Genomic DNA, 26,088 nt, shown 5'->3' on the forward strand with positions numbered 1-26,088 from the left:
AATAATAATAATAATAATAATAATAATGAAAGGGACGGTTTACCTAAAAATGAGAATTTGGTTACCATTTACCTACCTTTTGTGCTGTTTCAAACCTGTAAAAATTTCTTTCTTTTGCAAAACAACAACAAAAAATGTTTTAAAAATGTTATATTTTTAAACCCACTTGAACGCGGGGAGAAAATGCAAACTTCACACAGAAATAATAAAATATGCATAAACTAATTTGAGAATGAGAGGGTAAAAATAATCTAATACAGGCTAATTCCTGGTTCTTTAACAGCACAGCTTTGTCTTTCTGTCTGAAAATCCTCTGGGGCCTAATGTACGAAGATTTGCTTTGAATTCAGACTAAAACGTTACGTATGCACAAAAATGTAAATGTGGGTACGCAGTAAAAAATTCAGACGTATGAAACACTGCGTACGTGGAATCCCACTCATATTCTTTTTGTACATCCGAATTAATGGAAACTGAGTGTACGTGCACAATCACAAAACCCCTCCCTGCCTCCTTCCCCTAATAAATATGGTAATAAAAAGCAATGGCAAAAGCAAGCAAAAAGAGAAACTTCACAGAATATGAATTGGCGGTGCTCCTTTCGGAGGTAAATGGTGAGAAAAATGGTGTTATTTGCAAGTTTGTCTTCCAGAATTAATAACAAAAGAAAAAAAATAGAGTGGGAGAGTTTAGCTGACGCGGTGAACGCAGTGGGGTCTGAACATCGCACTGTGAGTGAATTAAAAAAGAAATGGTCCGATGTAAAGGAGTAAAATTTTGTAGTGTCTATTTAGGCTATATGCAAATAGCACACCTCGTTGGAATGAGCTAGTTGAGTGATTCCCACCCATCACCGTTTGATTGACAGAGACAACATAACTAAAGAGAACGGTTAATAGCAGCGTGAGTGGTGTAGTTGGTAAAGCATATGGCAACATGCTTTGACACGATCGATCATGAACCCGGTTTGAATCCAACGTCTGATGAACCCATTCTTCGTTTTTCCCCCACTACATATCATTTAGTCATTTAGCAGATTTTTAGCAAATATCAGATTATGTCTACTCTTTATCACGAGGAAGACAAGTGGGAATCATTAATAAGTGTGTGTATTATGTTAAGCGCACTTGAGCATCACATATTATTTGCACATTTATTCAATGGAAATGTTTCCGATTCACGTATGGAAATTCCTCTTCAGATGACGCCTTTTATAGCAATGTGTGTGCAGTAGCTCGCTCCGATTACATTGGGAAAACCAGCGATCGCTGCAAATTGCGCTTTAATGTTTGACTGGTCAACTGCATGGTATGGAAACCTTATATACCTGCTAGACATGCAGATGATCCCATCCCATACAGCTGGCATTGCATGGCTCAAAGATACTTTGTAGTGTGCAATTCAACACAATTGCCTCTAGGAGTCACCAATGGAAATAAAACAAACACACACAAGAAATGCACGTACGCCAGACATGAAGTTGGCGTGGACCAACGCTCATTCTTACGTTAATTTCATCGTTAGTAAATCCAAACGTGAGTGTGAAATCTGGCATGCACAAAGTTTTTGTTGATGCATGAGGCCCCTAGGCTGCGTCCGAAACCACTTACTACTCAGTAGGTCCTGCATTTGAGTTTATACGTACTAATCGGCCGTTAGAACTGTACGTTCTATACAGAATGAATGTGAGCAGGATGAATGGAGTTCGGACATACTGCATCCGCCATTTTAATGGTCACATGACCTACCCGTGTCAGTTGCGTCGCTTCTTTCCCATTCATGAATTCTCTCACAGGGCATCATGGGATAACGCAGCGTGCATGGGATGCACACTTCAGAATCTCACTGGAAGTAGTAGGTCATTTTGTAGTAGTATACTTCTCGTATACTAATTTTTTGAATTCTATGAATTCGGACATACTGCTCGGCTCGCATACTGATTTTAGCGTACTATGTTGAAAGGAAGTATGTGGCTTTGGATGCAGCCATGCACACTGTCTGCCGCTCCACCTCTTGCTCTCCGCTGATGTGCAGGTAAAGCGAGATTGCGCCTGTAAACACAGCGCCCCCTCTGTTCAAAACGTTTCTCGTGATTCATTCAACATTTCAACCGGTTTGAATCGTCACATTGGAATCGATTTTCAACAGACTCATGGTGAATCGTTACATCACTAATATAGAAATGCATAGAGCTGCAAGAAGTAGTCTGTTAATTTATTTAAATCCTATTTCAGAAAAACAAAAAGCGTAGTTGTTTTATATGGCTACTTAGTCAAATTTTATAATACACTACTGTTTAATTAAACAGATTTACAAAAAGCATAAAAAAATAAATAAATAAATAATAATAATAATAATAGAATGACAGCCCTACTGATGACATGTTAGGGCTTTTCAAAATGAATTAGTTAACCCTGGGTCATTATAAATCCTGGATAAGCCGAATCCATGGCTAACTTGCTTCATGTTTCATAATGTTCAGTATGCACTGTGGATAATAATTAATCCAGTGTATTCATTTGCTGACATTTGACAGCTTTTCCCCCAATCACTGCTTGTTTACAGCAGAAATAATAGGTACAGTGTTTCCATGAATGTCTGTAAATATGAAGCACACAATTAAAACGATAATCCAGGGTTAAGAGCAGTGTAAAAAGCCAGATTGTTGCGATCAGTAAAAGAGACATTTACCTACTGCGGATTAAAATTCAGATTTCCATTTAATCTTAATGCCACTATTAATTTAATATTAATCTTTTTGTCTCTGGCCTAAAAAGCTTTCTTTCTGTCTGTTTGAGTTCTTGTCCATCATGAGATGTGCTGACGTTAAGCAGAAAGGCCTCTGACAGTATAATTAAATGGAATAAATGAAGTTGTAGATATGTGAAGAATACAAATGGCTCCACGGGGCTCTATGCAGTCAGCTTTCTTTGTCTTGCTGGTGAATTCAGCAGTGCTTCTCAGGAATGCTGACACATCAGCGCTCACAAAAGCATAAAACATGCCAATCAAACACCTCCTGATAAAATGGTACACGTGTACTAGTGTCTATGTGATTAATGACTGCAATTTTCTGAGAAAGTGAGCTTATGTTGGACTGAAAAGATTCTTTTTGCTCCGATTGCATAAAAAAATGCATAGCAGAAAGCGTGTTCTGTTTTCAATTACCGCATAACTAGGTTTCTAATAAGCATTTAAGGTCACCATGTATTGCTGTGAGTTTTATTATTTTTTTTCTGTAGTATTTTATCAAGTTCTTGTGTATTAGTGTGCCATTGGCATATGCAAGGTGCATTTTTTTTTTTTGCATTCAGCCACTAGGGGGATGCTGTCTGTGTTTGAGCTCTATGTCTTCCGAGACTGAAACACTGGACTCACGACTTGAGGATGTCATAATTTGAAGAGATCCTTATTGGGCATTTAAATGTGTCAATATGCTCACATTATATTCTTTTCAGTCAGTGCGTCACACTCAAAACCATGGTATTTCTCTGAATATCAGCTCATGAAAAGCAATAGCTTACTTTAAAAATATTGTTTAAATTAATTCCCCCAAAAAAGGTAATAAAAAAAAATACAAAAATAAAACATCTAAAAACATTGCATATTTCTTTAAATATAAGGGAGCAATGACTAATAGTCAATCTGTTAATTTCATTCATTTGTTCGTTTCATTTTTTTTTTTTTTTTAAAGAAACAGTCAAAACTTTAGCTTTTTGTTTCTTGTTGTACATATTGAAGGGGGAGTTTAAATAGCTGTGAAAATACTACAAATAATAGGCATAATAATTATTATTCTGTCCTAACCAATTGATTTGCGCAAGAACAGCAGAAAGCAGTTTGGTTAACTTAAGTGACTTTACTACCAATTGTTCTCCTCAATTTCTTTCTTTTTTTGTAAAACTACTACAAAAAGGGAAAAAGTATATACAAATCACATTTACATTAACCAGTTCAATTCAACCAGCAGTACAATTTTACTAATGTACATAGTTTTTACGCAAACCTTAATAAGCATATGAAGAAAATCTATTAATTGAGACCATTTAAATAGAATATTAGCGAAATGGTCATATTTGTTACACCACCAGCATAACGTGTAAGCCAAATAGAAGTCTTTGTACAACAACATACAAGTGGTACAAAACTGATTATAATCAAACGACCCTTAAATATTTTCAAGAGTTCACACTTAGCTGATGATTAATTATAAGCTTGTTTGGCATGCTGTCCCGGGAGAGAGCCCTGAGCTCATAAGATCCTCGAGCCCGGGGCTCCTTCCCATTGCAAGGCGAGAAGGGAGTTTGAGCTCAGGTAGATCTCGAGAACTCCCCCACTGTAATAACCAATGAACAGCCAGTGATTGCTCTTGAGAGATAACCATTTACTAGGAGCATGTCTATAGTGCCGGTTTGGATTAGTTCAATTAACTTATGTTGAATGTTTTTTAGGCGGTGGGGGCAAACCGGGAAACCCGGGGGAAACCCACGTGAGCACGGGGAGAAAATGCAAACTCCGCACAGAAATGTCTCCTGGTTTGGTAAAGCCTAGAACCAGAGACATTCTTGCTGTGAGGCAACAGTGCTAAGCACTGGGCCACCGTGTCACCCATCTAGGAAGAAGGAGGAGTAGGGGTGGATGGGGGGATTCTTCAAAACGAAGATAGCGGTGGTACGTAACCCAGGGTATTTGTAGTAGCTTAGGAGTCGTCTGATTGGTGCATTGAGAATTGGATAATGCGGATCCAGCCGATAGCAATCATAAGCACGTGATCCTCTCGAAATTTGTTTATAACTAAACTTCATTTCAAAAATAGAGCTTTAGTAAAAGTAGAGCACTTACGGACATATATTTTAGCATTTAAATCAGCCGCAGAAATAAAACGCATGTGTGTTACTCTCGAGCGGACACTGAGTGAAAATGAAAGTAAAACTAATCCAAATGCAGCCCTATAAATGTCGACTAGGTGGTGGGTCAAAATCACAAGTGGCTAGATGCAACTGCACAGAAATGATTAGTTCAAAATTACATGTTTTGGCTGTCCGAATCTCATTATTTTTGACGTCAGTTGCGGGCCGGAGGGAGAAGGTGGGCCGGCAGTTTTAGACCCCTTGTTTAAGAGCATTTGGGAAATACTTGAAAGAAAAAAAATAATAAAAAAAAATCACTGGGTTAATCATTTTGTCTTCAATTGTCCCCAAGTTATAAAAGTGTTTTTTTTTTTTTGTCCTCAGCTAAAAGAAGACCGCCAGATGGAGCTGACAGTAAAAGAGCCTGCTGTAGGATGCGGCAATACAGAGGTGAGAAACCCAGAGTACACACACACACACACACACACAATATCTCTCCCTCACTTCCCACATTCTGCTCAGTTTTCTGACAGATGCAGATTGTCATATGGCATTGTTTACACCCGCTATGCATGACTAATTCAGCCAAAGAGGTTTTTCCCTTTACTCCACCGGATGATTTATATCCATTTGAAGGGGGACCTCAGACTGTTGACAAATGCTATATTGATTAGAGTTGAGTAGGGTTCTACATGACACAGCAGTCAATGATCAGAATCATAATGTAGAGTGCATTTCTTGAGTGCTTGAGTGTTTTTCGTTTTAAATTCTTGTTTATTGTTTGTATTATGATTTAATTTCCATATTTCGTTTCAGTTTTACTTAAAACAGTATTTCTCAGTGTTGTTTTAGCATTGAATTACTATTGCAATTTCATGCAGTTTTATTAGGTTAATTTTATTTAATCAATTGTTAATGTATTGTTATATTATTTATATATGTATAGTTAAATGTTAGTTTTTTTTTTATTCTAATATAAAATCTAATTTTATTTTAATATCAAATACATCTTTTCTTCTATTTTACATTTTTTTATATTTAAAAAGTAGGAAAAGTAAAAATAGCCAAACAATATCATATTCCATTTATGATTAAGTCAAATAATCTTAAAAGTCATACCGTTTTTCTTTGCAATCTGAAATATGTCATATTTTTATGTTGTCCCCAAACCTTCCCACACATTTGGCTCTCTCAGTGTTTTGAAAAGTCCACCTGGTCTCCCTCATTTAGAGTTCATTTAGTGCATTCAGGGTTATTTGTTGGGAAATAAATGAGAGAGAGAGCTTGTTGCCGAATTTAATGCAGGTATTAAAGTTATCTGTGCAGCAGAGCTGATCGGTGACAACGGTATTCATGAGAGACTCGTCCTCTCTTAGAGAACGCTTTCTTAATTACCTCTACACTGAGTGGCAAGGGAACTCCACGCTCCATTGGGACCTTAAATATGACAGAAAAGAGGCCCTTAAAAGTAAGATAAGCTTTCACCTCATTTAAACATCTGCCTTTTTAAAGACGTCTGAGACAACAATTGAACATCTGGCATTTTTGCATTAATTTAGATTTTTATACAAATAAAATTATCTTTGCAGTGAAAATTGGGTTAAATCGCATTTAAAACCACATTATATAAGCATTTATTCATTCATTCATTCATTTATTCATTCGCTTGTTTACCTTGATTACAGTCCTCATCCATCATGCTGGTTGGCTGTATCCAGTTGAGAATTGTAGTTTGCATATAATCGAGGTTATTTTGACATTGCAATCAGTCTGTAATCTTTGTGTTTCACTCACCAGAATGCATGAAACTGATAGAACATGACAGAGATCATGTGTTTAAGTGAAACAGAGTGGAATTAATAAATCACTGAAAACTGGCTACGAGTCACTGCTCTCTCTCTCTCTCTCTCTCTCTCTCTCTCTCTGTGCTATCTCTGATGCAATCGGCCTGTTCTTTTCTTATTATTTTAGTGTTGTTTTGGGCTGAATGTTGGAATGTGTTCACTTACTGGATCATTGGACTGAACATTTTTTCAGAGTTTTGGAGTTTAAAGGGATTTTCCAAAATTGGGTTAGAATAAAGGTTTCCACGGGTGTTTGCACCAGCTGTGTAGAAGCGCAGTGTAATAAGAGACCACTTGGAAATACAGTGTTTGTATGGGTTTGTATGCGGAGTAAAATGTTAAAATCTAAGGCAGAATATGATAGTTAAAAAAAAAAAAAACTGTTTTAATTTGTTGTGGGTTAAAATCAAGGTTATAGCTGAGCGATATGACAATATATATATATATAGTTACCAGAGAATGAAATATGTACTGCACAATGATTGTTTGTTCCTTGTACACCACAAAATGTAAATAAGTGGTCATAAAAAGTAAATTAAAATAAGTACTCAAATAAGATTGTCCTTTTTCTTTTCTTAAATATTCAAGCTTATTTTTTATATAAAGGTCTTTTGTACATTCTCTGGAATAACTACCTTTATAAAAAAACGATATCGTGAAAGATATTAATACCATGAAAAAAACTTTAACATACTGTAAAGTAATGTTTTGGTCATTCCACCCATCCGTAATCAAGTAATCAATGTAACGATTCACTGTGAGCCGGTTAAAAAAAATTGATTCAAATATGTGACTATTCAAATCAGCTGAAATTTTTAACGAATCGTGATACATTTTTTGAACGTAAGGGGTGCTGTGTTTACAGCACAGCGAACTTGTTTACCTGCACATCAGTTGCGAGGAAGAGCTGGGGCGGCAGAGTAAAATGACATTGGTGAAGTGCGCCTGACAAAACACAAACTATGTGCAAATACTGCGATTTAAAGACGTTTACTTAAACTAACAGAACAACAAATATGATGAGCATAAACCATCAGCATAGTGAAAAACTACTGTCACAGACGTCTATACACAAAAAACTATTACTAAGCCAAACCATGCGGACCGGATGATTTGCAGCTCTGCTTGCTCCGACGAGTGCAAACGGAGATCAAACGGTGCATCACTTTTTCATAGCGAAATCGTGAAGATGTTTTAAAGACTGAAAGAGAAAGTTGTTCCGTTACAGTAGCAGGTTTCAGACTATTTTTACCCTCTCCTTTTCAAATTAGTTTACGCTTATTATTGAAAATTTAAAAAAAATGTTCAAGACTATCTCCTCATAAGTGTATCACACTAATACTTACAGTAAACAAATTAATTATACAAGTAATATTAATTAATCACCTTCATAATCATTTTCAACTCCTGTTTCTATCCTACTATATAATTAGTCATTTTATAATCAGTTGTTTTTATGCCAGTTGCTGGTCTCCTGGAGCAGAGAGCCTATTGACAACCCCCTGTACACACTCCGATTTAGGAAAGGCTTACCTCTCTACACCAGCCATCTTAATCTCGTAGCATAGATATGCTGATAATTCTTTTAAAAAAATTGTCAAAATCCCAACACAATGACAGTTTTAATTTGTTGATATTAATGAGTCTTTAGTTTATATTATTATTATTATTATTATTATTTTGTAATTTATATTTTGCAAAAAATGTGTAGTATTTAAGAAAAAAATGAAAGGGCTCTTCACCTTAAATTTGTTTCAAATAATTTAGTTAAATCATGACTGAATTGTGAGATTAGTATCGTGATTCATTTCGAGTCGTAAATCAGATGAATCGTTACATCCCTGCAACCAAATGTTGTTTCCAAATGTAACCCTTCTGAAGTTAAAACATTGTTATTGAGTCATCTAAAACATGAATCTAAACTTGTATGTAAACATGGCTTCTTTTTGGTATTTTGACAAATGAAAATGTTATGCTCTAAATTACAACCTTTTTATTATAAATGTCAATGAAAATATTGTCAGTAATTGGCAGAACAAAAAAAAATTACATTTTACTCCAACACATTTCTGTAAATCATAAATAAAGATACACTGAGAATGTTCAAGTACTTTTTATAGCAGAAACATACTATATAAAAGCATAAATCAATATTACAATAAAAGTGTTTAATGTCATTGGTATTCTAATAATGTAGGTTTTTTTTTATTTTGAGTATTCTAGAAAGTTAACTTTGGAACAGGGATTTCACATGGGTCTAGTAGTGGCGTTTGCTTGCGTTTTGTCTCTACCATTAGTGGGTGTTTTGGCTCAAAGATTGAATTGTGTGTTTGCGTGTGGAGCCTGCTTTTGCCTGTTCACCAGTGCAGCTTCTCGTCTTGGGGGCGTGTTGATCTCCAGTAATTGCCACTACTGTCTAACTCCACCAGCTTGGATGCTCCCTATTGCTGTATATAAATGCTGGAAAGCATTGGCTTCTATTTCAATGAAACATAGAGCAAGAAGGCAAACGTAGAAAAGTCAAAAGGCATTGCAAAGCAAACCTATTTCATTGCAGGGTGCATAATAATGCTGACCTTGGTTCAATTAAAATTCATTGCTCTGTAATATTATAATGCTTCAGTTAGTCGATCTGTGTTATTAGTGACCCAAATCTACTCAAGACCAAACCAAGGACTCTCAGACATCTGTGGCTTTTATGTTTTTTTGAAAAGAGGGCAGAGCCAATTATAGGCAGGCACAAAGACAAACCCAAATATAGCTGGGATAATACAGAAAGACTAGATTCGTGGAAGTCCAGACAGCAGGGTGGAGGTCGTAACGAGAGCTTTCACTATGAAAAAGCTGAATGAAAGTGGTGACTCCCTCTTTTGTTCCTCAACACCTGAGGGTCATAGCAGCACCTCGTCCTACTCGTAGATTCACACACTCTCGTGGCTCAACCAGATGTTACATGTGTGCACATGGTTAAGCAGCAGCGCCCACAGGTGTGCCGTCTGTAAACGTTTATTTTATTAAATTGTTATTAAATTGCTCTGGGCCTCAGGTGGTCAAACTTGATAGTCCTGTTCGCTTCAAAAATGCTGGGTTGTTGAAATTTACTTTGAATTAAATATGGACAGACCAAAACTTCTGATTTTTAGAGTGTAGCAGTTAAGTTGGATTGCAATTGACTTGGAGTGTGACGAGACGAAACACGAGATTGGGTTCAGGAGAATCAGACGTCAAGATTTTTATCCTATTTTTATAATAATAGTAAATAAGAAATAATATTTTATTTCTATTTTAATTAATTCTATGCCATAAAGGACATGCAAACGCTATATTTAGCTATAAACTCTAGCTGGCTTCTCCATTGTGCAGTTTCACATGAGAAATTGAACTCTTTGCCATCTTGCCTCTAATTTTTACATTAAAATTTAACATTAATGTAATTTTTGGTATTTCATTTTTAATTTAATAACTTTCACTTTTATTCAGCAATAATTCATTCATGCTCCCATGACTCACTTGAGCTACTGGATGTGATCATGAGAATATGAAGTAAGGACTAATAGGAGAGAGTTGTTTTAATGTAATTTGACACTGCTTGCAAATCAGAAAACAAAACAAAATGATAGTTTACTGGACAGCGCAAATGTGTTCCGTGATGATGAAGGCAGTTGTCTCGAGTCTCCAAGAGTTCAGTTTGTGCCTGTGGTTCTTTACTCGAGAATGGTGTCAAACAGCCCTGTGTGTATGGCTTATCCTGTCGTAAAATGCGGCTAAACGTCCTACACAACAGTAATAGTTTGATTGCAGTATTTACATGTCTATATTGCACTTCAATAATGCGATTTAAAATAGGAATACTCCACAGTATTAGGCATATTTGAAGTGCTATTCCATCACATGGTTACAAACCATAATGTGTGTTGCTGCAGTTGTAGCCTATATTGGACCTGGTAGCTGCTGAATGTTTTCAAGGTATACCTCCATTTGGAAAATTCAAGGTTTTAAAACCGTCAAAACTTTCTGGAATACCGTTCCTAAGGTATGTGTACAATTTTTTTTTAATTACTTTTTTTTATTATTTTTTTTATTTTTATTTTTTTAGGACAACAGTATCTCCAGAAGAAAAGACATCCAAAGATGCTGTTTTAAATTGTGTAAAAAAAAAAAAAAGGGCTTTTGAAACAAATGAAGACGGCGGAAGTCAATAATTCATGTGGCCTGCCATGTTCACTGTTCCAAAATACTTAAAATGTTCTCAAAATAAAATATATTGTGTTTCAAGGAGAAAAAAAGTGTTCCAAGGAGAAAAAAGTTAGTTTTTTTACCCATATATTTTAAAAAGAATATATGTAAGAGCAGTAATAACAATACTGCGAATTTGTGATATTTTAACCAAGGTTGTCATACAGTCAGAATCTTATACCGGCCCATGCCTACTTACGTCACACTCACCCAAGCAACCAAGTGACATGTGCAACTTTAAGTGCAAAGCACTTAATTTGCAGTTCATATCCAATTCGCCTCCGATCTTTAATGCTATTTTTACCCTCACACTCCATTGTAATATCACAATTCACAAGACAACATTTCACCTCAATGAGAAATCTCGTCGCGATTTAATCTCGCAAGATCTCATCATACGAGATCTCGTCACATCCTTACAATTGACCTGTCAGTATAAACTCACACCAATTACTGTTGCTAACTTAAATGAACACACTACTCAAGTTGCTAACTGTCTTAAAATGTCAGCTGTCAACTGTAAAAACCTTGTCCTAAAATGTTTTTATTACATTTTTTAAGCAGGTAATCGAATAACAGTATGTGCATGACGTGTAGAATTTAGTATAATCTGCTGTATAATTTAACATAATAAACATAGAGAATAATAATGCAATATAGTTATTACATTTAGTTTAATTCCAAGATGCTTAGTTCTCAATTTTTTAGTTTAATTCCAATACTTATGTACATGTGATTGTTTTTTTTTTTTTTTTAAATAAATTTGCAACAATTTCAACAATTTTTTTTTTCACATTGTCGTTATAGGGTATTGTGTGTAGAATTGAGCAAATAAATGAATTTAATCCATTTTGGAAAAAGGCTGTAACAAAAAAATGTGGAAGGAGTGAAGCACTATGAATACTTCATGCATTGTATATAAAATATTTAGTAATGAATATAGTGGGTTTAATTGTAAATGAGGGTTTACTGATCACAATGCAAGCGGATGAGATGCTTCATGTTACTGTCTTTGCTTGTGGCAAATTTGTTTAGCTAAAGTTAGCTAAACCAAATGTTTACATCCTTATTGCTCTTCTGAATGTTAAGTTTTATTGTTTGGGTTTAATTCTATCGCTCATCCTCTTAGGTTACATTAAATTTACATTTAGTCATTTAGAAGACACTTTTGTCCAAAGCGAATTACAATTGAGGAGGCATTCAGTGATTCAACAAGAAGAGGCAATACACAGTGCTAATTATACAAGGGAGCTGTTTGTGCTCAGAGCATTAGGTGCTAAAGTTAGGAGGTGGTAGTGTGTTTTTGTTTTTTTTTAAGAGAGAAGTGTTTCTACAGGTGGTTTGTCATGCCCACTCACTTGTGTGAAGCACAATGTTTTGTTTTTTGTGAGATGTTGAGTGATTGTAAGAAAGTGTCTGTAGCAAGTGTCTGGAATCAGACTTGCAAACATCAAGGCACATTATTGTAACTTTTTTTTCTATTATTATTATTATTATTATTATTTTAACAAACACAATCAATCCAAAAAACGATGGCTCTGAAACAAAAAGATGTCAGAATTTTGGTCCCCATGCAACTGATGCTCAACAGCCATTTGTTCATTTGTATATAATGGAAGGGTTTACAGATAACAGGATAGTATGGGAGGGGAGGGATTTGCAGGTCAGTGGTGTGTCATGCTAAACCAGAATCATCCACTGAAAATGAGCTTGCAACTAAATATCGAGGGAGATGTGGATGCCAAGTCTGGGGCCAAAATAAAATTTGTAATCTTGCTTACCCAAGAGGTTTTCTTTTTGTATATCATTGTCCTCATTAAAGCAGCATGTACTGTAGTGTGGATTGTGGGTCTGTCCTTTTGACCTGGGAATGGATGATTGGAGGGTAAACGGCTTGAATGGTGAGCTTAAACTCTTAGTTTTTGTTCCAAAGAAAAATAAACAGAACTTCATGGGATTTAGCTTGAGAAAGAAAATTAAATGCGAGCAGTCCACATGCATGTCAATGAGTGCACATCTGCGTGTGTATTGTAATAAATGTTAGGAGGCATACTTGAGAAGTGACAGGGATTTTTGAATTTAGGTTTTCAATTTTGCTTGTGGTGACACGGTGGCTCAGTGGTTAGCACTGTTGCCACACAAAAAGAAGGTGTCTGGTTTGAGTCCGGGCTGGGCCAGTTGGCATTTCTGTGTGGAGTTTGCATGTTCTCCCCGTGTTTGTGTGGGTTTCCTTCGGGTACTCAGATTTCCCCCTCAGTCCAAAGACCTGCGCTATAGGTGAATTGAATAAGTTAAATTGACCGTAGTGTATGAGTGTGTATGGGTGTTTCTTAGTACTGGGTTGCAGCTGGAAGGGCTTCTGCTGTGTACAACATATGCTGCATAAGTTGGCGGTTCATTCTGCTGTAGTGATTTAAATATTCTGTTAAGTAACTGCAAGCAATTAACATATAAAAATGAGTGCTGGGCAAATATTAATAATGATTAATTGCAGTCCAAAAGAAAGGTTTGTTTTGACATGATATATGTCTGTGTAGTGTGCATGTTTATTATGTATACACGCACTGGCAACTTTATTAGGTACACCTGTCCAACTGCTCGCTAACCCAAATTTCTAATCAGCCAATCACATGGCAGCAACTCAATGCATATAGGCATGTAGACATGGTTAAGACGATATGCTGCAGCTCAAACCGAGCATCAGCATGGGGAAGAAAGGTAACTTAAGTGCCTTTGAACGTGGGATGGTTGTTGGTGTCGAATGGGCTGGTATTTCAGAAATTGCTGATCTACTGGGATTTTCACGCACAACCATCTCTAGGGTTTACAGAGAATGGTCTGAAAAAGAGAAAATATTCAGTGAACGGCAGTTCTGTGGGTGCAAATACCTTGTTGATGCTAGATGTCAGAGGAGAATGTCCAGACTGGTCTGAGCTAATAAAAAGGCAACAGTAACTCATTTCAACCAAGGTAGGCAGAAAAGCATCTCTTAACATACAATGCTTCCAACCTTGAGGCGGATGGGCTACAGCAGCAGAAGACTACACCGGGTGCCACTCTTGTCAGCTAAGAACAGGAAACTGAGGCTACAATTTGCACAGGCCCACCAAAATGAGACAGTAGAAGATTGGAAAAATATTGCCTAGTCTGAGTCTCGATTTCTGCTGCGCCATTGGATGGTAGGGTCAGAATTTGGCGTCAACAACATGAAAGCATGAATCCATCCTGCCTTGTATCAACGGTTCAGGCTGGTGGAGTAATTGGTTTGTGGGATGTTTTGCTTGGCACACTTTGGGCCCGTTAGTACCAACTGAGCATCATGTCAATGCCACAGCATATCTGAGTATTGTTGCTGACCATGTCCATCTCTTTATGACTACAGTGTACCCATCTTCTGATGGCTACTTCCAGCAGGATAATGTGCCTGGTCATAAAGCTCGAATCGTCTAAAACTGGTTTCTTGAACATGACAATGAGTTCACTGTTCTCAAATCTGCAGCAACTGTGTGATGCTATCATGTCAATATGGACCAAAATCTCTGAGAAATGTTTCCAGTACCTTGTTGAATCTATGCCACAAAGGATTAAGGCAGTTCTGAAGGCAAAACAGGGTCCAGGCCGGTACTACTAAGGTGTACCTAATAAAGTGGCTGGTGAGTTTATATGCAAACATATATTTGAGAAAATATTTATCAATATGTAGATAGAAAATATATTTTATAAATTATAAAGATTATATATAAATGCAAATATCTATGTAACAAAATATTTTTCATTAGTTTATCTATGTGTGTATCACATATACGTGAAGTTTATTATAAACTAATTTCGAGTGGATCACATGCTTATGATTGCTTGCAGCCGGTCCCGCATTTATTCAATTTATGATTCATCAATCACATGATTCCTAAACCACTATAAATACCCTAAGTTTCATGTAACAGCCATCTTCATTTTGAAGAATCCCCCCTTCCACCCCTACTCCTCCTCCTTTCCTAGATGGGTGGCACGGTGGCCCAGTGATTAGTACTGTTTCCTCACAGCAAGAATGTCACTGGTTTTAGTCCTTACCAAGTCAGCCGACGTTTCTGTGCAGAGTGTACACGTTTTCCCCGTGCTCACATGGATTTCCCCCGGGTTCCCCGGTTTCCTCCAACAGTCCAAAAACACACAACTTAAATTAATTGACTAATCCAAATCGGCACCATAGACATGCTCCTATTAAGTAGTTCTCTCTTGTTCATTAGCTACTACAGCAGGGGAGTTCTCGATCTACCTGAGCTCAAACTCCCCTCTTGCCTTGCAAACGGTAGGGAGCCCCAGGCTCGAGGATCTTATGAGCTCAGGGCTCTCTCTCGGGACGAGCTTTGTAATCAATATATATAATGCGCATGCATAAATTGTCAAAACAAACTTTTATTTTGAATGTGATTTAATCTTTGGCCAGCAATAATAACAATTTGACCTTTTAAATGACATGTCTTTGCAGCACCAGATTGCTAATGCTGTTTGTATTGTTTGAAAGGTCCATTACTAATCCTCTTGTAACTTTTGTCAACTTTAAATACTATCCATCATGTAACAATGTTAGCTCAAAACAGAGGCTTTTTTCGTGTTAGAGTTGAACACACAACTGGGCATTAAAACCAAAACTCCCTCGCCACGTTCAGAGTTGAGTGTAAGAGCTTGGGTCCTGTCGACCTCGTTTGTTAATTATTCTCTTGTGTCTGTGGGAAAGTATTGTGCCCAGGAAGTTAAAGTACTCAGTTTATAATGTGATCACTCAAAGCAGCTTTTGGCCCATCTGCTGAAGGGCTTAGCGTGTGTGTCTTTGTGTATGTATTTAAGAAGTGAGACGTAGATGGTCATTGAGATGCTGGGTGCAGAATGAAAGCTGTGGTCAGGTTGTTGAAATTGGAGGAGCGGGCAGTGCACAGACAACAGGTAAGACTGAAATAAGATGAGAAATGATAGTAAAGCAGTCTAGACAGGACACAGTCGGCTAGCTTGCATATCGTACTTGGCCATTATTATTCTATTCCAGGTGAACCAATGGTCAACAGCTGAAAAACCATGGAGAATTTTATTTGATTCAAATAAAAGCTTTTACTATAGACAATTCACATCCCAAACCAACTTTAGTAGCTTAGTTGAGTTACTGGGACATTATTTTAAAGAAGAGCTCAAATTATTGGAATAAGTTATTCATTTGTGACTCAGGAGTTAATTTTCAGTGTAGCAGCTAATTGGAAATTGAACTGTCATATGTCTTAGTGTGATTATCAAGAGTGCATGTTTAATTGCATTAATATGTTGTGCACTGTTTACTTACACACACGCACACGCACACACACACAGCTCAAGATTCAGTGTATTCAGTATCTTAATTATTGTTTTTAATCTAAAATCATGTCATAATTAATTTTTCGTTCCTGCGTTCATTTGTTCGTTCCTATGTTTGTTCCTTTGTTCCTTCCTTCCTCCCTCCATTTCTCCCTTCCTTCGCTCGTTCCTTCCTTCCTTCCTTCGCTTGTTCTTTTCTTCCTTCGCTCGTTCCTTCCTTCCTTCCTTCCTTCCTTACTTCGCTTGTTCCTTTGTTCTTTTGCTTGTTCCTTCGCTCATTCTTTCCTTCGCTCCCTGGCTTGCTCTGTTCATTCATTCGTTCGCTCTTTTGTTCGTTCGCTTGTTATGTGTTGCAAATTTTGCAGACCTGGAGGTATAAGAAATATATATAGGTATGTAGCTTAGTTGAGTTACGGAGACTTTGTTTTCAAGAAGATCTCAATTTATTGGAAGCATTTGTAGCAGCTAATTGGAAAGTAAACTCTCTTATGGCTTAGTGTGATTATCAAGGGTGCATGTTTAATTACATTAATATGTTGTGCACATCTGAGTGTAGTGTACACTGTTAACTCAGACACACACACAGCTCAACATTCAGGGTATTCAGTATCTGTTATTGTTTTTAATCTAAAATCATTTCATAATTTTTAATTCGTTCGTTCCTTTCTTCCTACCTACCATCCTTTGTTCGTTCCTTCTCGTTCGTTCCTTCGCTCAATCATTCCTTCCTTAGCTCGCTCCTGCCTTCGCTCGCTCGTTCCTTCCTTTGCTTGCTCCCTTCCTTTGCTTGCTCGTTCTTTCCTTTGCTCGCTAGTTCGTTCATTCATTCATTCATTCATTCATTCATTCATTCATTCATTCATTCATTCATTCGTATACCTAGAGGTATATAAAACCTGGAACTTTTCATATTTTCAATCTCTATTAATTAAAATTTTGCAAAATATTAGCTACGGTTTGTATTGGAAAAAAACATTCAGTTGTAGTATGCTTTATATTATTTTTTTTTATCTATGTGACCACTTTGAACCAACATTCAATAGAAAGAGCAGCAAAAAATATATATATACTAGATCAGAACATTTTAGTGACTGTATTTTCAGTTTTATTTGTGCTCTTGCATTTGACCATCTGCATATATATCTGCATATAAACCTTTTCTAGTAATTGCCTCACTGAAAATTTGACTCCATAATTACTCAATGCATCCATAATTAAGGGTTACTTTTTCATATTATCCCAAATTGTTTGTTAACCCCACAGCTGATCAAATTGTGATTTAAAAACACTAATAGGCAATAAGGCATCTGAGACGCTCTTCTGCTGCTATTTCTTCCCAAGATGTGTTTTATTTGTTCATCAACAGCACACAAACATTTAATGTAGTTATTCCAATTTCAACTGCAGCAGCATCTCTCTCCTGCTGTCTATTCATTTCAATTACTGGGGAAGGTCTTGATGTAAAGAACATCTGTTGTAATACATCTGGCTTGATGTGTCAGTGTCTGCTGCTGCAGTCTCTCCGTCTGCTGCCTCACGATCATTCACCAGCCCAGTTCTCTTAAACGACCATGTCATTTGAGCTCGCTGCTTTTCCAAAACAGCCCAAATAAACCATGATTGATGTTGTCAAGGTCGACCTGAACTGTCTACTCACTCACTACTCTCTCAAACTGCCCACGGTAATTTGTTTCTCTCAACAACTGTGTTAAAACTGGTTAGTATAACCAAAGAAGGCAAAATCGAAACTCTCGCATCACGACCAGTGACTGCAATAGCCGCTTCCCCAATCCCAGTGCAGATCCTCCTCGAGAGCGTGTGTGCGAGAGGAGCGTGTCTGTATGTGCGCGTGTGCGATGAGCTCCAGAGGAGGAGGGATGCTCTCATCTTAGCAGCAGCAGCAAAGGCAGCAGTTGGAGCCCCAGCCATGCGGCTGAGCAGCGGATAGCGCTATCAAGCGCCGGGCTGTAGGACTACGGCAAGACCATGTCCACGCAAAGAGAGGACTCACGCCTCTGTCAGCGTTAGCTCCAGCCGTGCCTTTCATTCCTCTCTCTTTCAGTCTCCCTCTCCTCTTTCAGCTCTTTCTGCTTATTAATGTGGTGCTGATGAAGGGGAAACTGGCTTGAGCTTTTGGCTCAGGATGGATTGTCTGTGTATTGTCACAACTAAGGTAAGAAGAGCGAGAGAAGATGAGTATGAAAGGGAAGAAGCTTTTTTTTTTTTTTCTTCCAGCTGTGTGTGTTGGTTGTTGAGTAACCGAAGGTGGTATTTCTGCCGCTGTTTCAATTAAAATGGACTTTTTAGTGTAATGGTGTTTCATTGCATTGGCTTAATCCCACGTCGCCAGATCTGTTGAGGCATCAAGGCGTAAACTTATCAGAAACTTGGTAGCGAGAATCACTGCAAGCAAGCTTTTAGGTCTTCGCCAGACATGGCTCTGTTGGAATACATTATTGATAGTCAGTCCATCAACAAACAGTCCAAGGCTTTATCGGATTTTCCCGCCTTCCACAGTGCAGGTATCTGGACAGGAAGCCTTTTGAGTAGCATTAGAGGATAGAGAGTGCCAGTCTGCCAGCAGTACTTGAGCTAATGGGGTTTATTCCATTGGAGACGAGCTGCTCTGTTTACTTGCTTCTAAATATACAATATGAGCGATTCAATCTCTATGCTTCTCTGTTCAGTTTAATGTTGTCAGTGAGCGAGGGCTTGTATCTGATGTGTAGACAGCTCTACGTCTTTCATTCACAATCAGTGCTGCTGCTGCTGCTTTTCACTGTTTCTGTGAACTGAAATAATAGTGTCTGTGTTTGTGTGCTTTTTGTTTTTTTTTTAATCTGTGTTCAACACTGTTATTACAGTGTTATTGTGATGGTAATGCGGGCAGCTTTGCTCTGTGCTGTGAATTCCAAATGTGGTCCTACTACAGCTGAATGGCAAGCACCTTAATGCTGATGTTTAAAAGGTGGTTTGGGTGTTTTCTGTCTTTATTAAAGTCTCTTTAACAAAGCTGACTAGTGTTAGACTTGTTGGAAAGTTTATCCATAACCCTTGTAAGAAGAGGTGCAGTGACTAATGCAATGGTAATTTCCTTTCCTTTCTTTTTCTTTTCTCATTTTCTTTCCTCTTTTAACATTTTATTTTGCTTTCTTGTTTTCACCCTTTCCTCTCTTTTCTTTTCCTTTTACCCTTTTTTCCTTTTACCTTAACTTTAATTTTGCTTTTTTGTTTCGTTTCCTTTTTCCTCTCATTTCCTCTTTCCTTTCATTTTTTTCTTTTCCTTTCCCTTCCTTTTTTTCTATCCTATACTTTCTTCTTCTTTCCGCTTTCCATTTCTTTTTACTTTTCCCTTTTCATTTCCTTTGCCTTTTTTATTTTTCCCTTTCCTTTCCCAATTCCTTTCTTTTTCCTTTCCTTTTTTCTTTCCTCTCCTTACCTATTTCCTCTCGTGTCCTTTTTCCCTTCCTTTCCTTTCCCTTCTTTATCTTTCCTCTTCTTTCCCCCTTCCTTTCCTTTCACCTTTTCTTTTCACCTTTCCTTTTTTCCCCTTTCCTTTCTTTTCCCATTTCCTTGTTCCTTTCCTTATTTTTTTCTTTTCCTTTACCTTCCTTTTTTCTTTCTTATACTTTCTCCTTTTTCTTTTTACTTTTCATTTCCTTCCCTTTTGCTAATTCCTTTCTCTTCTTCTTATCCTTTCCTCTTTCCTTTCCTTTTTCCTTTTCATTTCGTTTCCCATTTCCTTTCCTTTGCATTCCCCTTTCCTTTCTTATCATTTCCTTTCCCATTTTATTTCCTTTCCTTTTCTCTCATTTCCTCTTTTCTCTCCTATTCCCCTCTTCTTTCCTCTTTCCTTTTCCTTTTCCTTCCTTTTCACTTTCTTATAATTTCCTCTCCTTTTTCTCTTCTTTCCTTTTTCCTATCCTTCCCTATTCTCCCCTCTCCATTTCTGCAAGAGTTTGTTAAATTGATCTGAACGATTGTTAGATTTGTTAAAAAAATGTTTTGAACTTCTTTTGTCCTGGAATTCTGAAATATTATGTTTTATCATCATGTATTAAACATCACTACTGTTTTAGCATACATATTATTAAAATTGATTTATTATATTTCTAAGATTGTGACACTAAAGAGTATTGGCTGTCAATTCAGCTTTCCCATCAAATAACTGAATTATATTGTAACATATATTAAAAAAGATCAATATGTTATATATTGTAAAAAAAGATGTTGACCCAATAGGCTCGGTCCATTTCGCTCCCAACATTTTAACAGAAAAGTTGGTTTCTGTGCATTGGTGACCGACTGCAGATAATTAAGAGTGAACTCTCCTGTCTCACGGAAAGCATTCATTATATCATCGAAGAACTGATTGCATCTGAACTGTTGAAATAATCACATTCATTCCCAGCTGAGATGCTTACTCAGATTTTTTTGCTTTCAGCTCCTCAGTCACCCACAAGAAATATTTTAAGCTTTAAATCTTCAGTTCGACTTTGTGAATCATCATTCATGCATTATGAATATTTTCTGTGCCCTGAGTGGCTATGTCAGGTCTTTATTAGAAATACAGTTTCCAGTTTTACGATAAAACTGATAACAAGATCTGGAAACCACCCAACACTTAAAAAAATACAATAAAATAACATGACGTTTGCTGTGTTTTCAAACTCCATGTATAATAGTATGAGCTGAAACGACACAATTCTTACAGTTTTATTTTGGAGGCAACTTAATTGTGCTATGTTAAATCGACTTAAATTTGTAAAAAAAATATTAAGTTAACTTAATTCCTTCATGTTGCTCCAACACAAATCAAATGTGTGGAACGACATTTTTTCTCCTTTTTCAGTTGCTGTCCCTTGCCTATTTCCCATGTCAGCCTTTATATTGAAAAAGGCAGTTATAACTATTAAACTATGTCATTTTTTTTCCTGCTGACCACTGCTGCACTGGCTGCACAGAGACTGTAAAAGGGCAACTGCTCAAGAAAAACAGGCAGACTCGTTTAGGAAGCACTGAGCTCTGTGGATAAAGGTGCATCATCCTGGTTTGTAGCAATTTAGCTGTGTAATGATGCTGTTGACACAGAGCTGGCTCATCTGTGGCACCCTGGGAAGCTCAGCTCAGGACTCATAGGGTGAACCTGCATGTCTGGAAGAAAAGGTGAAAATCATGTGGGAACATTAGATGGAAATAACCAATACATCTTTCTGAATGGCAAAAAAATAGTTTTTCTTATTGGCCTGTTGCTGCAGCTGGCTGATGCCAAGACTGAAAGCTGGCCTACTTTGTGTGAGACACCCCATTGTTATTTGTTCATTTTGCAACAAAAAGGTATATTATGTAAGATTTATTTGCATTTAACACTCAAGGAAGAGTAATGTATACACTCACCAGCCACTTTATTAGGTGCACCTTACTAGTACCGGCTTGGACCCCCTTTTGCCTTCAGAACTGCCTTAATCCTTCGTGGCAAATATTCAACAAGATACTGGAGATATTCCTCAGAGATTTTGGTCCATATTGACATGAGAGCATCATGCAGTTGCTGCAGATTTGTTGGCTGCACATCCATGATGAGAATTTCCCATTCCACACATCCCAAAGGTGCTCTATTGGATTGAGATCTGGTGACTGTGGAGGCCATTTGAGTACAGTGAACTCATTGTCATGTTCAAGAAACCAGTCTGAGATGATTCCCGTTTTATTACATGGTGCTTTGCCCTGCTGGAATTAGCCATCAGAAGATGGGTACACTGTGGTCATAAAGAGATGGACGTGGTCAGCAACAATACTCAGGGCTGTGGCGTTGACTTGATGCTCAATTGGTACTAATGAAAATATCCATTACACCGCCACCATCACCATCAGTCTGAACCATTGATGCAAGGCAGGATGGATCCATGGTTTCATGTTGTTGATGCCAAATTCTGACCCTACCACTTGATTGTTGCAGCAGAAATTGAGACTCATCTGACCAGGCAACCTTTTTCAAATCTTCTATTGCCCAGTTTTAGTGAGCCTGTGCAAATTGTAGTCTCAGTTTCCTGTTCTTAGCTAACAGGAGTGGCACTTGGTGCGGTCTTCTGCTCTTTTAGCCCATCCGCCTCAAGTATCGACGTGTTGTGTGTTCAGAGATGCTCTTCTGCATACCTCTGTTGTAACGAGTGGTTATTTGAGTTACTGTTGCCTTTCTATTAGCTCAGACTAGTCTGGCCATTCTCCTTTAACCTCTGGCATCAACAAGGCATTTGTGCCCACAAAACTGCCACTCACTGGATATTTTCTTTTTTTCAGACCATTCTCTGTAAACCCTAGAGATTGTTGGGCGTGAAAGTCCCAGTAATAAGCAGTTTCTGAAATCCTCAGATCAGCCCTTGTGGCACCAACAACCATCCCACGTTCAAAGTCACTTAAATCACCTTTTTTTTCTCCATTCTGATGCTCGGTTTGAACTGCAGCAAACATCTTGATCATGTCTATATGCCTAAATGTATTGAGTTGCTGCCGTGTGATTGGCTGATTACAAATTTGCATTAACGAGCAGTTGGACACTACCTAAATAAAGAGGCCGGTGAGTGTATATAGAATCAACAAGTAATTTTATATTTTTTCTAACTCAGTTTATGAAAAGATACTTATAAATATGGTACAAATATGTTACAGTATTACTACTAGTACTATTGTAATTTAACTTTTATATAAAACACATTGGCAGCACGGTGGCGCAGTGGGTAGCTCAATCGCCTCACAGCAAGAAGGTCGATGGTTTGAGCCCCGGCAGGGTCAGTGGAGTTTCTGTGGAGTTTGCATGTTCTCCCCGTGTTCGCGTGGGTTTCTTCCGGGTGCTCCGGTTTCTCCCACAAGTCCAAAAACATGCACTATAGGTGAATTGGGTAAGCTAAAATTGTCCATGGTGTATGTGTGTTAATGAGTGTGTATGGATGTTTTCCAGTGATGGGTTGCAGCTGGAAGGGCAACCAATGTGTAAAACATATGCTGGATAAGTTGGCGGTTCATTCCTCTGTAGCGACCCTAGCTTAATTAAGGGACTAAGCCAAAAATAAAAGGAATGAATGAATGAATGAATGAAACCCATTTTTGAATAAATCTTACAGATTTAATCCTTTTTTCACTTAAGCTCACTCATATTACAATTGTATAATATTTAGAAAATCGTATCTACGAGTTCAGGATCAGTAAAATTTGAAGATGTTTTTGTAGCAAGTCTCTTCTGCTCATTAAGCCTGTTTTTATTGATCACCAATATAGAAATGTTCAAATTGTGAAATATTATTTCAATTTAAAAATGATTGTTTTGTGTTTGATGAAAATGTATTTTATTTATGTGATTTTAAATCAGATTTTTTACTCCAGTCTTCTGTCAGATTGTTAGGGTTTTGGATAAATATCAGTGTTGCAAACAGTTGTGCTACTTCCTATTATGTATTGTTTCTTGTTTAATATTATTATTCTTCTCAAAGTATAAGGTTTTATTTGTTCATTTTTTCTTTCTATTTGTCAAAGTGTGCTAGAAAGATACATATATCATGTATTCTAATAACACTTTTGACAATTGTTATTAATGACTAAGAACCAAAATAATTGGTCACAGAGCCGCAAATCAGCATATAATTATCACTGTTTCACAATATAACTGTTATATACTACGGACATAATCTTTATTGTATTTAGAATCAAATAAATTCAGCTTTGATGACGGAAGAAACTATTTGTTATATTTTGTTCCATCTGTACATCTTTTTACAAAAAAGTTTTTCATTAAATTCCATGTACACTGTATATGTTCTCAGTCCATTTAAAGAATGTCCACCTCTTATTTTTATTAATTGTACAATGATGACAGGAAAGACATGCAAAAATAAATAAGAACCGTAAATCATGTAAGGCAGAATTGATCTCGTATCACCCGTTTAACTTCCACAGCAAAGTGTATTAAAGGAATGATTTAACCAACAATGTAAATTTTACTCCTCATTTGCTCATCTTCAAGTGATTCCATATTAAGAAAAAGGACTATTCAGTCAATTGCTACGATTTCCCAATATTCTTCAAAATACCTTCCTTTGTGTTCAACAGAAGAAACAAACAGATTTTGAAGCAATTTCAAGAGTTCACGCTTAGATATTGTTTGACAAATGTTAGCAGGTTTGGCATGCTGTCCCGGTAGAGAACCCTGAGCTCGGAGATATTTGAGCCCAGGGCTCCCGCCTGGTCAATAGAGCATGTAAGGGGAGTACAAGATCCCCGTGGTAAAGAAAGAAAGGAGGAGAAGGGGTGGATGGGGGGTTTATTCGGAAAACGAAGATAAGGGCGTAGTTCTAGCTAGGCTACTTATAGTGAGTTTGGATTATTCTGATTGGCTAACTAGTAATTGTAGATGGGTGGCCAGCTGCAGTCAATCATGTCACGTGCTCCTTTCGAAATTAGTTTGTGAAACTTCACGTAGTGTGTGAATGATGACAGAACTTACTTTTTTTATGTGAACCGTCACTCTAAAGGAATTAGTTTATTTTTCTTTATTAATATGGATGATAAAATTAGGCATCTGCATAAAATTACACATTCAGCAAGTCACAAACTTGTCATTGTATCATCTTGAGAATATCCTCCTTCACAATAGCCAATTATATTGTACACGCTGAGAGTCATTATGCTGGGAAGTCTTTCTTCCAACATCGGCATTGTCAGATTTTTTTTTTCCTTCTCACTCTGCCTGTAAATATTTTGTGTGAGTTCCTTCTATTTTAAGTCACGCTATAACACACACACACACACACACACACACACACACACACACACACACACACACACACACACAAATACACACCCAACGCCCTCCACCCCCTTCCTCTAGTCTATTTCACATACATGCAACAGTATATCTGCATCTGTCTCTCCCTCTCTCCATGACATCCTCCTCTCTCTTCTGGGTAGCCAGTGTTATGTAATAGTTTGCGGCATGCACTCAGTAGGTTATGCTGAGAGAATATCATCCCACACACTCGCGCTGTGTGACGCTGTGTGTGTGCTTTATTCCCACATCGCAGCAGTTTTTTAGTGGTGTGGACAAAGGTGTGATGTAATGATGATCTTGGCCTCCACTCCTCCACCCCAGCAGGGCAGCCCTTTTTTTGCTTGCCCTCCTCCCCTGTGTTGGACAGTGTGGGATCTTGGATGGATCTGCGTAGGAAAGACTACTGATTGATTTTTTTTTTAATTTTTTCTGGCCCACAATGCTGCTCATTTTCATCTCTATTTAGCTTTTAGATGGAGCACAATATGTCGGCAGTCATTCATTCATTTGGGCAGAGGTGTAAAAATTTGCAATGGACACTGCCCACGTGCTTTGTGGAGATTTTAACATTTTGTGGCACTTAAGGGCTTAATGTTCACTTTTTCTCAAGGTGCACATTTGCTGCTATAGGATTAGATACCCATACAGAAAACTGATACAGTTGAAGTCAGAATTATTAGCCCTCCTGTATATTTTTTAAAGCAGCACACACTTATCCGAAATATACTGTTATTGTGAGTTGTTCTAGGTGCTAATATATTTATTATATAAATTAATCATTATATGGTGCTGAGATGCTATATAAATGTATAATTTGAGTAGCATTAGAGTAAATGTTTCATGAGGGTCTTATGAGGCTGGTCTCTAGATGAGGGTGACTGGCTTTGCGATACTGCTGAGTTCAGGATTGTTGAAAAGCCTTTCTACGTCTCTGAGGGCCCACACTAATCCTCTCTGTGCGTTTAAAGATGTTCCAGAGCTAAAGATGTGCTAC

The 26,088-nt window shown here is 37.4% G+C and overlaps 1 protein-coding gene across 10 annotated transcripts in view; it reads left to right on the plus strand.

The window, feature by feature from the left end:
• dlg2 (discs, large homolog 2 (Drosophila)) overlaps positions 1-26,088 on the plus strand; it is a 420,832-nt gene that overhangs the window by 47,106 nt on the left and 347,638 nt on the right. For 9 of the 10 annotated variants that reach the window (XM_056466770.1, XM_056466773.1, XM_056466772.1 and 6 more), the window contains exon 4: positions 5,235-5,300. In XM_056466770.1, the coding sequence (XP_056322745.1) occupies positions 5,235-5,300 (66 nt within the window). Of the gene's footprint in view, positions 1-5,234; positions 5,301-18,157; positions 18,447-26,088 lie in introns of those variants that run through there. The other variant, XM_056466780.1, reaches the window with a different exon arrangement.

The sequence above is a fragment of the Danio aesculapii genome, chromosome 10 (assembly GCF_903798145.1).
Source record: "Danio aesculapii chromosome 10, fDanAes4.1, whole genome shotgun sequence".
NCBI classification, from domain to species: domain Eukaryota; kingdom Metazoa; phylum Chordata; class Actinopteri; order Cypriniformes; family Danionidae; genus Danio; species Danio aesculapii.